Genomic DNA, 13,847 nt, shown 5'->3' on the forward strand with positions numbered 1-13,847 from the left:
CCCTGCCCTCCCCAAGACAGAGGGGACCCCACAGCACCTGGCCCCACCCGCCCACTGTCAGCCCTGGAGCCTCGCACTCTGGGGGCCAGCTGCTCCTGAGGAGCCATCTCATCTTCTTGCTCATGTGCTCAGGGGATAGGCTGACCAGGAGAAGAGGAGCCCTAGGAGTCCCCAGAGCATCATCTAAGGAGAAGGCCTATAGGTTGCACTTTGTTAGAGTCCCCAGGGTGTGGTTCTCACTGAGGCCACTGACATGCTTCCTCTCTTCCCAGGTCTGTGGCTTCCCATCACCTAGCTCCTGCCCACACTCCTGCCTGCTGTCCCTGACCAGAGGCATCATGGCTCACCACCACGACCATCAAAGAAATCAGTGCAGCAGTCTCGAGGAAGGCCTTCAGGCCCAAAGAGAGGCGCAGGGCCTGGTGGGTGCACAGGCTCCTGGAGCTCAGGAGGAGGGGGTGGCTGCCTCCTCCTCTACTGTGATCCCGGGAACCCTGGAGGAGCCTGCTGCTGCTGCAACACCGAGTCCTAGGGAGCCTCCTCCTTCCCCACTGGCCTGGCCTCCAATCCAGGGCGACACTCCAATGAAGGCTCCAGCAGCCAAGGAGAGGAGGGACCAAGCACCTCCCAGGACCCAGCAGTCCCGGCATCTGTGCTGCAAGAGGCACTAGAAAAAGAGATGTCTGATTTGGTTCATTTCCTCCTCCTCAAGTATTGCTTGAAGGAGCTGATCACCAAGTTGGAAATGCTGAATATTGTCATCAAAGATTACCAAGATCACTTCCCTGAGATCTTCATCAAAGCCTCCGAGTGCATGCAGCTGGTCTTTGGCGTCGATGTAAAGGAAGTGGATCCTGCCGGCCACTCCTATGTGCTTGTCACCGCCCTGGGCCTCACCTACAGTGAGGAGCTGAATGATAGACAGTGCTTTCCCAAGGCCGGCCTCCTGATAGTCACCTTGGGTGTGATTTTCTTGGAGGGCAACTGCGCCCGGGAGGAGGTCATCTGGGATGCACTGAGTATGATGGGGGTGTGTGCTGGGATGGAGCATTACATCTACGGGGAGCCCCGGAAGGTCATCACCCAGGATTGGGTGCAGGAAGGGTACCTGGAGTACCGGCAGGTGCCCAACAGCGATCCTGCATGTTACGAGTTCCTGTGGGGTCCGAGGGCCCGTGCTGAAACCAGCAAGATGAAAGTCCTGGAGTATGTGGCCAAGTTCAATCGGAGAGACCCCAGATCCTTCCCTCCCCTGTATGAAGAGGCTTTAAGAGATGAGGAAGAGGGGGCGTGAGCAGGAGTTGCAGCCAGGGCCAATGGGGGAGCAGGGCCGGTGCACATCCAGATCCCCTTCCAGCAGCTCCTCCTGCCCCATGAGAAATGAGTCCTTTCTTTACTCTGTGTCTGAAGAGAGCAGTCAGTGTTTTAAGTAGTGGAGGGCCCAAGTAGTTTAGGGAAACCAGCAGTGCATAACCTTTTTGTGTTCCTGTTACATTTCGATGACTTAGAAATTGATCTTTGTTCCCCTTTTGAAATTTTTCAAATTTTGCTCTTTTTCATAGAAGATTTAATTAGCTTCAGCATCTAAGTTGATGAATGATATTGACCACACATGTAATTTTGCTTATCAAAAGTAAGAGTTTGAAAAAAAAAAAGAAGAAGAAAAAAAAAGTAAGAGTTTGCTATTTTGTAAAATAAATGGGGAAACCTTCCATTTCATTTTGTTGCTTGGAACTAGGTGGAATTGGAATTTCATTGCAATAGGCATTTTCTTGGAAATGTGAAAGAACTTTGCATTTAAATATATGGAGTTGTGAAATAGAGAAATAAAATTTAAAGACAGTTATTTCTTGGCATCTCATTCCTTTTTAGGTGTTTTTCTATAAAATTAAAATATATGTGTGTATGTGAGTTTGCTTGGCTTATTTGAGAATGTAGGGGAAATTTAGTCAATAAATAAGAGCCCCTGCTCACTGGCACATTTGTTCTCCAAAGATTCATTGAGCATCTGCTCTTTGGAAGGCCCTGGGTTAACTGAGACACTCGGGTAAGCCAGACCCACCCCTGCCCATAGGATGAGAGAGTCTAGGAGCTGCAGTCATATTATTAAGGTGGTGAGACGTCCCCTAAGTCCTAAAGAACAAGTGACGGAAGGGTTGAAGGGTGGTGCTTCTGGTGAGAGCAGTGGGGTGTGGGTGCCCTGAGCCAGGGCCTTTTGGGGCTTTGGGAAACTGCAGTTCCTTCTGTGGGAGTTGGTTGTAATGAAGCTGGGTGGTGGCAGGGACCAGACTCTCAGACCGTGTGACTCGTGACTTAGGGCTGAGAGCAAAGCCTGGAAGGGAGAACTGTCCTGAGCAGTTCCTTCTGGATGGTGAGCAAAGCAAAGAGGTATTCCAATTGGGGCAGGTGTGGAAGGTGTCCCGTGCTCTTGTCTCACTGCGGCTGAGCACAGTGCAAGAACCAGGTGATCGATAATCATCCTCCGCAGGGATTTCCTGAGAGATAAGGGTGAATCTCCCATGAAGTGAGGCCCCGAAGCCACTGGCCAGGTACTCATCTGCCTGGCTGGGAGAACCAGAGCTGATTCTATTAAAATGACATTTTAATTAGGTTATCTCAAGTGTGATTTGGCCAATTGTAAGGGCTTAGATTTTGGGTGGTGATAAAATGGATGAAAATAGCAGTTTGGCTGGAAAAGCAGCTGGGAGGGAGGGAAGGAGTTGGTCCTTGACTCAAATTCCAGGAGCTTTGAGCTGTATCCAGCTGGGGAAGACTCCCCCACACACAAATTAAATAATAAATCATCTAGGAGGGAATTTTTACTGAGTTTTATCTATGAAGCAACATTTTTGGCTGAATTGGTATTCCCTGTACTATTGCACTGCATACTCAGAGGTTTCCTAGATAATAACAACACTAGTAAAAACAAAATTCCCAGAGGAAAGTGTAGTAGGATCTGAGTTCAAATATAATAGTAATGCAAATAACTGCCAATCATTAAAGATCTAATATATGCCAGACACTGTGGTAGGTGCTTTACATACATTGCACACATTCCAACAGTCCTTCCAGACAGATCCTATCAAACCTATTTCACAGATGAAGAACCTCAAGCTCATAGGGCTTGGTAATTTCCCATAACCACATGGCTAGTAAGCAACGGGGTCAGGACTAGATCCCCTGCTGTTATGGACAGAAGGGTGTCTGCCCTAAAATTCATATGCTGAAGTCCTAATCCCCGGTACTTCAGACTATGACTGTATTTGGAGATAGGGTCTTTAAAGAGGTAATTAAGGTAAAATGAGGTCATTAGGATGGGCTCTAATTTAATGACTGGTGTCCTTATAAGAAGAGGAGATTAGGACACAGACACACACAGAGGGAAGACCACGTGGAGACACAGGGAGAAGACAGCCATCTACAAAACCAAGGAAAGAGGCTTCAGAAAAAACTTACCCTGCCATCACTTTGATCTTGGACTTCCAGCCTCCAGAACAATAAAACACTACATTTCTGTTGTTTAAACCCCCCAGTCCATGGCACTTTGTTATGGCAGCCCAAGAAAATGAACACATATGGTCTGAATTCATCTAGAGCCCACACCATTCCCACTCCTCCCAACCTGAAGCAGACCTTGGTCTTGCTTCATTTCTCTTCTCATGATTCCATAATGTTTCTCAGGCAAACAAAAGAAGGACTGTGCTCAAGGTACTAAAAGCAGGCCTAAAAAAGTGCTACAGAATGAAATGTGTCCTCCCAAAATTCATATGTTGAAGCCCTAAGCCCCAATGTGATGGTCTTTGGTGATAGGGCCTTTGGGAGGTAATTAGGTTTAGTTGAGGCCATGAGGGTAGAGCCTCTATGATGGGATTAGTGCCCTTACAAGAAGAGACACCAGAGAACTAGCTTGCTCTTTCTATCTCTCTCTGCCATGTGAGGACACACAGAGAAGGTGGCCATCTATAAGCCAGAAAGGAAGTCCTCACCAGACACCCACTACACTGGCACCCTGAGCTCAGACTTCCCAGCCTCTAGAACTCTGAGAAAATAAATGTCTGTTGTTTAAGCTCCCAGTCTATAGTATTTCCTTATGGCAGCCTGAAATAACTAAGGCAAGAAGGAAGATGGTAATGTGAACTAAACACAATCTAGGGATTGCATGTGGTTCCTTGAGAGCCAAATCTTCCCAGGTGCCAGCATTTTTGTGCAGTACCAGTCCTTTACTGAATTACAGTGCCGTTTTCCAAGTCTTGCCCCATGTGCCTGCCTGTCCAACTCTGGAATCCGGCCTGCTGCCCAGCTCTCTGTGGCTGCATCCTCTAAAGGCTGTGCTCTGCTGCCAGTGGAGCAGCCCAAAGTCACCTACCCTCCCCCTAAAATAGAGTATTTCTACTCGGCAGAAGTCCCTTAACTGTCCCTCTCCCTCACCCTGGAGCCCCTCTGATAGCAAAGATCCCTTTGATTTTGAATAGTGCACTTTAGACACCTGATCGTCCTGTTGGATGTCTTCAACACATTCCCAAAATGTTTTCCAAATAAGCTGGTGAGTGGAGTCTGATTTGGCCCATAATTTACCAGTTCCTGAGATATAACCCTGAAGTTAGAGAGAAAGTTTTTGAAACCCCCCTGATATTTACAACAGGATTTTAATGGGGTGCCTTATTTGAAACTGGCCACTGAGCACATACATAGATTAAAGAGCTTTCCTGGGTGGTCAAAAACCAAAGCCCCTCATATTAGTCAGCTTAGACTGCCATAACAAAATACCATAGACTGTGAGGCTTAAACACCAGATATTTATTTCTCACAGTTTTGGAGGCTGGGAAGTCTGAGATCAAGGTACTCGCAAATTTGATCCCTGGTGAGGGCTCTCTTCCTGGCTTATGGACAGCTGCCTTCTCTGTGTGCGTACACATGGTAGAGAGAGAGACAGAGAGAGAGCAAGAAAACTCTCTGATGTTTTTTCTTATAAGGGCACTAATCCCATCCTGAGGGACCCATCCTCATGACCTCATTTAACCCTAATTACTTCTGAAAGGCCCCATCTACATATACATAACATTGGGGGTTAGGGATTCAACATATAAATTTGGGGGGAGAGGACACAGTTCAGTTCATAACATCTCCTTTATATTGGTAAATGAAGAAATGGAAATTACTGTGAAGCAAATATCTACTGAAGCTGAATTCCTAAAACTCTGGTATCCTCCTAGGAAGTTAAAAATGGTTCCTTAGTAGACATGCCAGCTCAGATTAAAATGAAAGAATAACCATCTTTCCACTGTTTCTGGTCTATGTATCTGCCCCACAGGAAACTCCTCGCTTTCAGTGTGTCTAACGACATCCTGTGCAGATGTTCAGTCATGCAGAGGGAAGCAGAGACTCACAGGTTAAGATTTTGCCCCTACATCAAATGGAAAGAGGAAGTCCTCAGCCTACTGAGATTACAGATGGTGCTGCAAAGGATAGTCCAGAAAAGTGCTATTGAGTGAAGAAGGCAACTCCTTCCTGCTGAGATGTATAGGATCCTTGGACAACTACATGTGATCCTGTAATTGAAAGCACCTGTCATATAGTAGGCACTTTAAAAAGTTGGAGAGCTTGAGGAAAATCTGGCCTTCTCAGAAACTCCTCCCAGCAGTGAAGGGTGTTGTCATAACAAATTATAGCCGTTGCTTTTTGTTGAGCACCTACTATGTAACAGTTTGTGGGAAAGATTTTAAGTGCTCTTGCACATCTTGTCTTCCTCTCCTTCGTGGACACATGGAAACAGTGCAGTCCACTTGTAATGAGGAAGGGTCATGGGACTATTCTTTTTCACTGGATCATGAGCAGAAGCCTTGTTTGTCCCATCCAGGCACTGGAGAGCCAGTGTGCCATTTCCTCTCATTCTCCCTCCATTCAACGGCAAACAAGGCAACTCCATGTGAAATGGGGGAGTCACAAGGAGGAAGCAGCCTGGGCCCTTGGGTCACTTGAGAACCCCTGACAAACCACATCAGAATTTATATGCACGAAAAATAAACTTTTGTTGTGTTAAGCCATTCAAATCTCAGAATTTGTTGCATGAGCTTGCAGTTACTTCAAATAATACACAGCTACTATTTTTGTTGTCAAGCTTGTTTAGATATTTCAATTGCAAAGGTAATTGTTACAAAAAATTCTAAAAAATAGATAAATCACAATTCCTCTCTTTACAAAGTTCATCTACAGTTCAGTCCCCTCCTCAGAGGTCACCACTATTATTAATAGTAATATGGTGTGTATTATTTTAAAGCTTATTCTAGGATTTTTTATACATGGATGCACTACAAAAATATATAGTGCTTTTAAATACCCGCAGGTCATGATGTACATATTGATCTATCACATGCCTTTGCCACTTAATAAGATGGATGCAGGATCTTCCCACCCTCACTTCTGTAACTACTCCCTACAATTGTAAAGTAGGTGTGTGTCACAGTTAATTAAACCTTTCTTCTCCTGATGAACACGTAAGTTGTTTTCCATTTGTTGCTAGGATTAATAGAACTGAAATAATATCTCTGAACCTGAAATTCTTGGGTAAATATGCATGTTTTCTAATAAGAAAGATACATCAACATGGACATTGGCTTAAAGTGGAAATGGTATGAATAGTTTAATTTTTTATAAATACCGTCAAAATTTTATTCTAAAAATACTGTACCAATTTATTTCCTCAGAAATATGTGTGAATATCCTACACTCTAACTAATATCTTATTTTATCAATCTTTTAAATTTTGGTGAAAATTATGAATAAAATTTGGTGAAGAGATACTGTTTCACTGTTATTTTAATTTGCATCTCCACTGTCTCTGATTAGGTTAATTCCTCACCCATATGAAGCTGGATTCAGGCAATGATGTCCTGAGTAACACCATTCCTCTGGGCTTGATTTAAAAATCTGAAATGCCAACATACCTTTTCCTTTAGAGAAGGAAAGATTTGGTCAGAGTGAACAGGAGCCAGGGAAGGAGAGCAGACAGGACACCTCAGCGAGCGAGGGGTGTTGGGGGGATCCAGAGGAGAGTGGTGGTCAGAGTCCAGGAGAGAGACCACGTGCAAAGCCACGGCCACAGAGCCCCAGGCAGGCTGGCACTCAGGGCTCTGCCTCCAGAGCTCAGCCCAGTGGGAGAAGGACCAGAGGGAGGGAAGGGGGAGGGAGGAGGGAGGACAGGACAAGGCACATGAATGGGCTTGGGAAATCTGGGACCCATCGTTCATCCCCAGCTGGCAGCTGCAGTGTGATCTGAGTGGGCAGGCCTGTTGGGTGGATGCAGACACCCCAGCCCCCTTAGAAGCCCCCAGCTCTGTCGGGAAGAGCATAGCTGGCTCTCTGCATCATTCTGGGTGAGTCCCCTGAAGTCCCTTGACCCCTCTAGTGGTCCAGTGCACCCTTGCCAGGGGCCCAGGCTGGGAGCTATCTTGACGCCTGTAGGGGCCAGGGTTTCATCCCCTGTGTACCCTGGGCCCCCTCAAACTCCACTGTATGAGTAGGTGGGTTGGCAACCGATACCGACAGGTGAGACAGGCACCTGGAACGGCACTGGGCGGTGGAAGGCAGCAGTTCGGCTGCTTGGAGGGGAAACTGGAGGAAGGATGCCCTGGGGATAATTAGCCCAGACTCTGCACATGAGGGGCTGGCTGTGGACGGGTCTTGAAAAAGGAGGTGGCACCCTTCCTTATTAAACTGACGGGGATGTGTGGGGCCCAGTGCAGGAAGCATCATGCACCATCCTGTTGGGAGCACCCACACCTCCAAGACGGTGTTTGGGCCTGGGGAGGAGACATCCACGATGACACTCTCAGGGACAGTTTCCAGGGAAATTCTGAAGTCGGATGAGCCGTTGTGGCACGTCAGGTTTCTTCCATGAAGGCAGAAGGCCCAGGCGGGGGGCAGGCTCCACACTTTCAATCGGCCAATGGGACCCTCTAGTATTTTGATCCATTCATTCCTTCCTTCCTTCATGCATCCAGCAAACACTTATTGAACATCTATTGAGGAGAAACACCAAGTAAACAAAAAAAAAGAAGTGACAATTTACTTAATTCAGTCTGATGGGGGGAGGATGATGAGGTGGAGACACGTGAGAGTTTTAGGAAGTTAGGGTATGTGAAACGATGAGGAGAATATTTAATGATCTGACTTTTGGGGTTGCTGACTAGGTGGAAGCTGCTCCCCTTAGCTGAGGGTGAGGGGGAAAGAGGAAGAGTTGGTCATGATTGGATGAGGAAGAGTGGGGAGGATGGGGTCAGTGTGGACCATGCAGATGGGGAGGTGCTGTAGCCCATCCGGTGGAGGTGTCCAGTGGGCAGTAGGAAAATATCCTACTGTCTATCTGGACAGGGGCCAGGGCTAGACCTGAGGTTTGGCTGCATCAATAGGGGTCGCTTTAGGCCATGGGTTTAGGTTAAACAGAGTGTTGTGCAGATAGTGGCCCACACACTTATATTAGTCCGGGTTCTCCACAGAAATGGAACCAATAATAGGAGGGAGGAGGGGAGCTGCTGGTATAAGTCCTAGAGTCTGAAGGTCTGAGAACCAGGAGTTCAATGGTCTGAGAACAGGTGAAGATGGATATCCCAGCTCAGAAATTGAGAGAATTCACCCTTCTTCCACTTTTTTTGTTCTATTGAGGCTCTCAATGGCTGCCCACATTTGTGAGGGTGATCTTCTTTACTCAGTCTACTGATTGAAATGCCAACCTCTTTCAAAAGCACCCTCACAGACACATTCAGAAATAATGTTTGACCAGCTATCTGAGCCCAGTCAAGTCGACACATAAAATTAACCATCACAAGTCAAACCCTTGTCAACGTGGCACCCATATGCAGCTGCTTAGACCATACCTAATCTCCAAATAAAGACAATAACAAGGTTGTAATTCTGCCTAACATAATACAACTGTCCTGCACACAACCAAAAATAAACTAATCATTTCCCCAGAAGAAGAGATAAATTCCTTAAATGAGATTTTTCTTCTGCTGATATCCCGTAACTTAAATAATATTACATAAAATTAACAATACTTAAATACTGATATGAAGTCAACACATCTATGTTACATGATAAGGGAATAAAGGAGGAAAGAAAATAAAGATATTTGCTATATATATGTATATGTAGAGATACACAAACAAATGTATTTGTAAAAAATAACAGGGTAATAGCCTTCTGAAGTCATAGTTAACAGCACCAGGTAGGTGACAATATTTTGCAGGGCTGGGATTCTCTAGAAGGCTGTATATGCTCTGAATCAGCATCCAATATACGGTGTGGTTTCTGTCATAGCCAGGATTCAAAGGTCCAGGAATTAAGGGGTGGAAGTGGGAGTGGCACCACTCATCTTACCCCTCGTGACCTACTAGCAAAAGTTTTGCTTCCTATTCTCACAACAACTTTATGCTTTGCCGGCCTAGAAGCCTTAGTTCCAGATGGAGGAATGCTTCCTCCAGGAGACACAACAGTGATTCCACTGAACTGGAAGTTAAGACTGCCACCAGTTACTTTGGGCTCTTCATGCCTCTGACTCAACAGGCTAAGAGTTACTGTGTTGGCTGGAGTGACTGCTCTGGACTACCAAGGGGAAACTGGACTACTGCTCCACCATGGAGGCAAGGAAGAATATGTCTGGAATACAGGAGATCCCTTAGGGAGTCCCATAGTATTGCCATGTCCTGTGATTAAGGTCAATGAGAAATTACAACAGCCCAATCCAGGTAGGACTATGAATGGACGACCTTATGAGAATGAAATTTGGGTCACCCCACCAGCTAAAGTACCACAGCCAGCCGAGGTGCTGAAAGCAAAGGGCATACAGAATGGGTAGTAGAAGGTGGTTATAAATACCAGCTACCACTATGTGACCGGTTACATAAACAAGAACAGTAATTGTCATGAGTATTTCCTCATTTTGTTATGAATACATTTGTCATGAAAATGCCTTTCAGTTTGATCCAAGTTGTTGTGTATATCAATACCTTCCTTTTTTATTGCTGAGTAGTATACCACTGTGTGGATGCATCACAGTTTGTTTATCCGTCACCTATGGAAGGATAGTTGGGTTGTTTGCAGATTTTGGCAAATATGAATAGAGCTGCCATAAACATTCAGGTGTAGGTTTTTGTGTGAGCATACATTTATGTTTCTCCCAGGAGTGGCATTGCTGAGTCATATGGTAAGTGTGTGCTTATAAGAAATTACCCAATCATTTTCCACAATGGCTATAACATTTTACTTTCTCACAGTAATGTATGAAATTTCAAGTTGTTCTTTATCCTCATTTGCACTGCCCGTATTTTTATTTTAATCATTTTTCAAAAGTGTGTCATGTTATCTCATTTTTATTTTAATTTGCATTTCTTTAATGGCTAATGATGTAAAACAATTTTATGTGCTTGTTTGCCATTATATGCCTTGGTAAAGTGCTTATTGAAGTGTTTTGTCCATTACTAAAACTGGGTCATTTGTTTTCTAATTTTCAAGTTTTGAGAGCCCTTTATGTATTCTAGATACAAAGCCTTCGTTGAATATATGATCTGCGAATATTTTCTTCCAGTCGTTAGCTTGATTTTTTGACTTTTATTCTGTCTTTCTCAGATCAAAAGTTTTTAATTCTGAGGAAGTCTAATTTAATTTTTTTCCTTCAGGAATCATGCTTTTGGTGCCATGTTCAAGATCTCTTTGCCTATGCCAGGTGATGAGATTTTCTCCTATGCTTTCTTTAAAAGTGTTATTGTTTTTAATTTAACATTTAGGTATATGATACATTTTTTACACATGAGTATCTAATTGTTCCAATACTATCTATTGAAAAGACCAACTTTTTTCAATTTAATTGTCTTAGATCTTTGTAAAACTACAAGCCATACTTGTGTGGGTCTATTTCTGTATTCGCTAATCAACGTCATTGAGCTATATGTCTATCCCTTAGCCAATATCATAGTGCCTTGATTACTATAGCCTTATCTTAAAATCGGATAGTGTAATTGCACTTGTATCCTGTGCATATATTCAAATAAAAAATAAATGGGAAAAAAGATTTTTAAAAAATCAGGTAACATAATTCTTCCAATTTTATTCTACTTTTTAAAATTATTTTTTCTTGACAAATAAAAATTGTATAGATTTAAGGTGTACAACCTGATGTTTTGATATACATTGTGAAGTGATTAGCACAATTAACATATCCATCAATTCATATAGTCACTATTTTGTATGTGTAGCAAGAATATTTAAGATCTACTGTGTTAGAAAATTTCAAGTATACAATTCATTACCATTAACTATAGTTATGATGTTGTACATTAGATCTCCAGAACTTAGTCATCTAACTGAAATTTTGTACCCATTGACCAAAATTCCCCCATTTCTCCCAACCCCAGCCCTGGGCAACCACCTTCCTACTCTCTGTCTCTATGAGTTTGACTTCTTTAGATTCCACATGCAATTGAGATCATGCAGTATTTGTCTTTCTGTGCCTGGCTTATTTCTCTTAGCATAACGTCCTCCAGGTTCATCCATGTTGTCACAAATGGCAGGATTTTCTTCTTTTTTATGTCTGGATAATATTCACATTTTCTTTACCCATTCGTTTATTGATGAAACTTAGGTTGTTTCCATTTATTGACTATTGTGAATAACACTGCAATGAACATGGAAATGCAAATATCTCTTTGAGATCCTGATTTCAATTCCTTTGGATATATAACCATAACTGGAATTGCTGATTCACAGGATAGTTCTATTTTTATTGTTTTGAGGGATTTTCATACTATTTTACATAATGGCTGTGCCAATTTACATTCCCAACAACAGTATACAAGGGTTTCCTGTTCTCCATATACTCACCAACACTTGTTATCATTTGACTTTTGATAATAGCCATCCTAACAGTGTGAGGTGATATCTCATTGTGGTTTTGATTTTCATTTTCCTAATGATTAGTGATGTCGAGCACTTTTTTATATACCTGTTGGTCACTTGTATGTCTTCTTCAGAGAAACGTCTATTCAGATCCTTGGCCTATTTTTAAATTGTTTCTTTTTTTGCCATTGAATTGTATGAGTTCCTTATCTGTTTTGAATATAAGCCTCCTATCAGATATATGGTTTGCAAGTATTTTCTCCCATTCTGTAAGTTGCCTTTTCATGTCATTGATTTTTTCCTTTTCTGTACAGAAACTTTAGTTTGATATAGCTCCACTTGTTTGTTTTTGCTTTTGTTGTTTGTGCTTTTTGGAGTCATAGTCATAAAGCCATTGCCAAGACCAATGTCAAGGAGTTTTTCCCTATGTTTTCATCTATCTTTTTGACGTGCTGTTGGATTTGCTTTGCTAGTATTTTATTGAGGATTGTTTCATCTATATTCATGTGAGATATTGGTCTGTGGTTTTCTTTTTTTGTTGTTGCTTCTTTTTCTGGCTTTGGTATCAGGATGACTTTGGCTTCATAGAATGAGTTAGGAAGGATTCCCTCCTTCTCAATGTTTTGGAATAGTTTCAGTAAAACAGGTGTCAGTTCTTCTTTGTAGGTCTGGTAGAATTCAGCTGTGAATCTGTGTGGTCCTGGGTTTTTTGTTATTGAGAGATTTTTTTATTACTCTTTCAATCTCGCTACTTGTTATTGGTCAGCTAAGGATTTCTATTTCCTCCTGATTGAAGCCTGGGAAGTTGTGTGTTTCCCAAACTGTATCCATTTCCTCTAGATTTTCTAGTTTGTATGTGTAGAGGTTTTCATGGTAGTCTTGGATGATATTTTTTATTTCTCTGGATATCAGTTGTAATGTATTCTTTTTATTTCTGATGGAGCTTATTTGAATTCTTTCTCTTGTATTCCTGGTTAGTCTATCTAGTGGCCTATTTATTTTGTTTATCTTTTCAAAGAGCCAAGTTTTCATTTCATTGATCTTCTGGGAATTTTTTTGTTTCAATTTTGTTTAGTTCTGATTTGATCTTTATTTCATTTCTTCTTCTAGCTTCAGATTTGGTTTGTTCTCCTTTTTCTAGTTCCTTGAGGTGTGACATTAGGTTGTCAATGTGTGATCTTTATGTCTTCTTCATGTCAGCTTTTAGTGCTATGAACTTTCCTCTTAGCACTGCTTTTCCTGTGCCCCTGTGATTTTGGTAGCTTCTGTCATTTTGTCATTCAATTCAAAAAAGTTTCTGACTTCCATCTTGATTTTGTCATTGACCCAAGGATCCGTCAGCAGCAGGTTTATAAATTTCCACGTATTTGTGTAGTTTTGAGAGTTCCTCTTGGAATTGATTTCTAGTTTCATTCCACTGTGGTCTGAGAAGATACATGGTATGAATTTAATTGTTTTTAAATTTGCTGAGACTTGTTGTGTGCTCTAACATATGATCTATCTTGGAAAATGTTCCATGTGCTGAAAAAAAGAATGTATATTCTGTAGCTTGGGGGTAGAATGCTCTGTAAATATCTTAGGTCCATTTGTTCTCAAGTATCATTTTAGTCCAGTGTTTCTTTGTTGATTTTCTGCCTCAATGATCTGTCTAGTTCTGTTACTGGAGTGTTGAAGTCCCTGGATATTATGATGTTGCTGTTTGTTTCTTTCCTTAAGTCTAGTGGTATTTGTTTTATGACTCTGGAAGCTCCTGTTTTAGGCACATATATATTTATAGTTGTTATATCTTCTTGTTGAATTGATCCCTTTGTCATTATATAATGACCATTTTTGTCTTTTTTTTTTTTTACTGTTGTTGATTTAAAGTCTATTTTAACTGGTATAAGAATAGCTACTCCTGCTTGCTTTTGGTTTCCATTTGTGTGGAATATTTTTTTCCACCCCATTTCCTTGAGTCT

The 13,847-nt window shown here is 42.4% G+C and overlaps 1 protein-coding gene across 1 annotated transcript; it reads left to right on the plus strand.

The window, feature by feature from the left end:
• Positions 1-338: 338 nt before the first annotated feature.
• Positions 339-1,294, plus strand: LOC105822887 (melanoma-associated antigen 11-like). The gene is given in 2 exon segments (XM_012659946.1): positions 339-528; positions 531-1,294. Coding segments are annotated over 2 exon segments (954 nt in total).
• The last annotated feature ends 12,553 nt before the right edge of the window (positions 1,295-13,847 follow it).

Source organism: Propithecus coquereli, unplaced genomic scaffold (assembly GCF_000956105.1).
Source record: "Propithecus coquereli isolate 6110/MARCELLA unplaced genomic scaffold, Pcoq_1.0 Scaffold643, whole genome shotgun sequence".
Taxonomy (NCBI): Eukaryota; Metazoa; Chordata; class Mammalia; order Primates; family Indriidae; genus Propithecus; species Propithecus coquereli.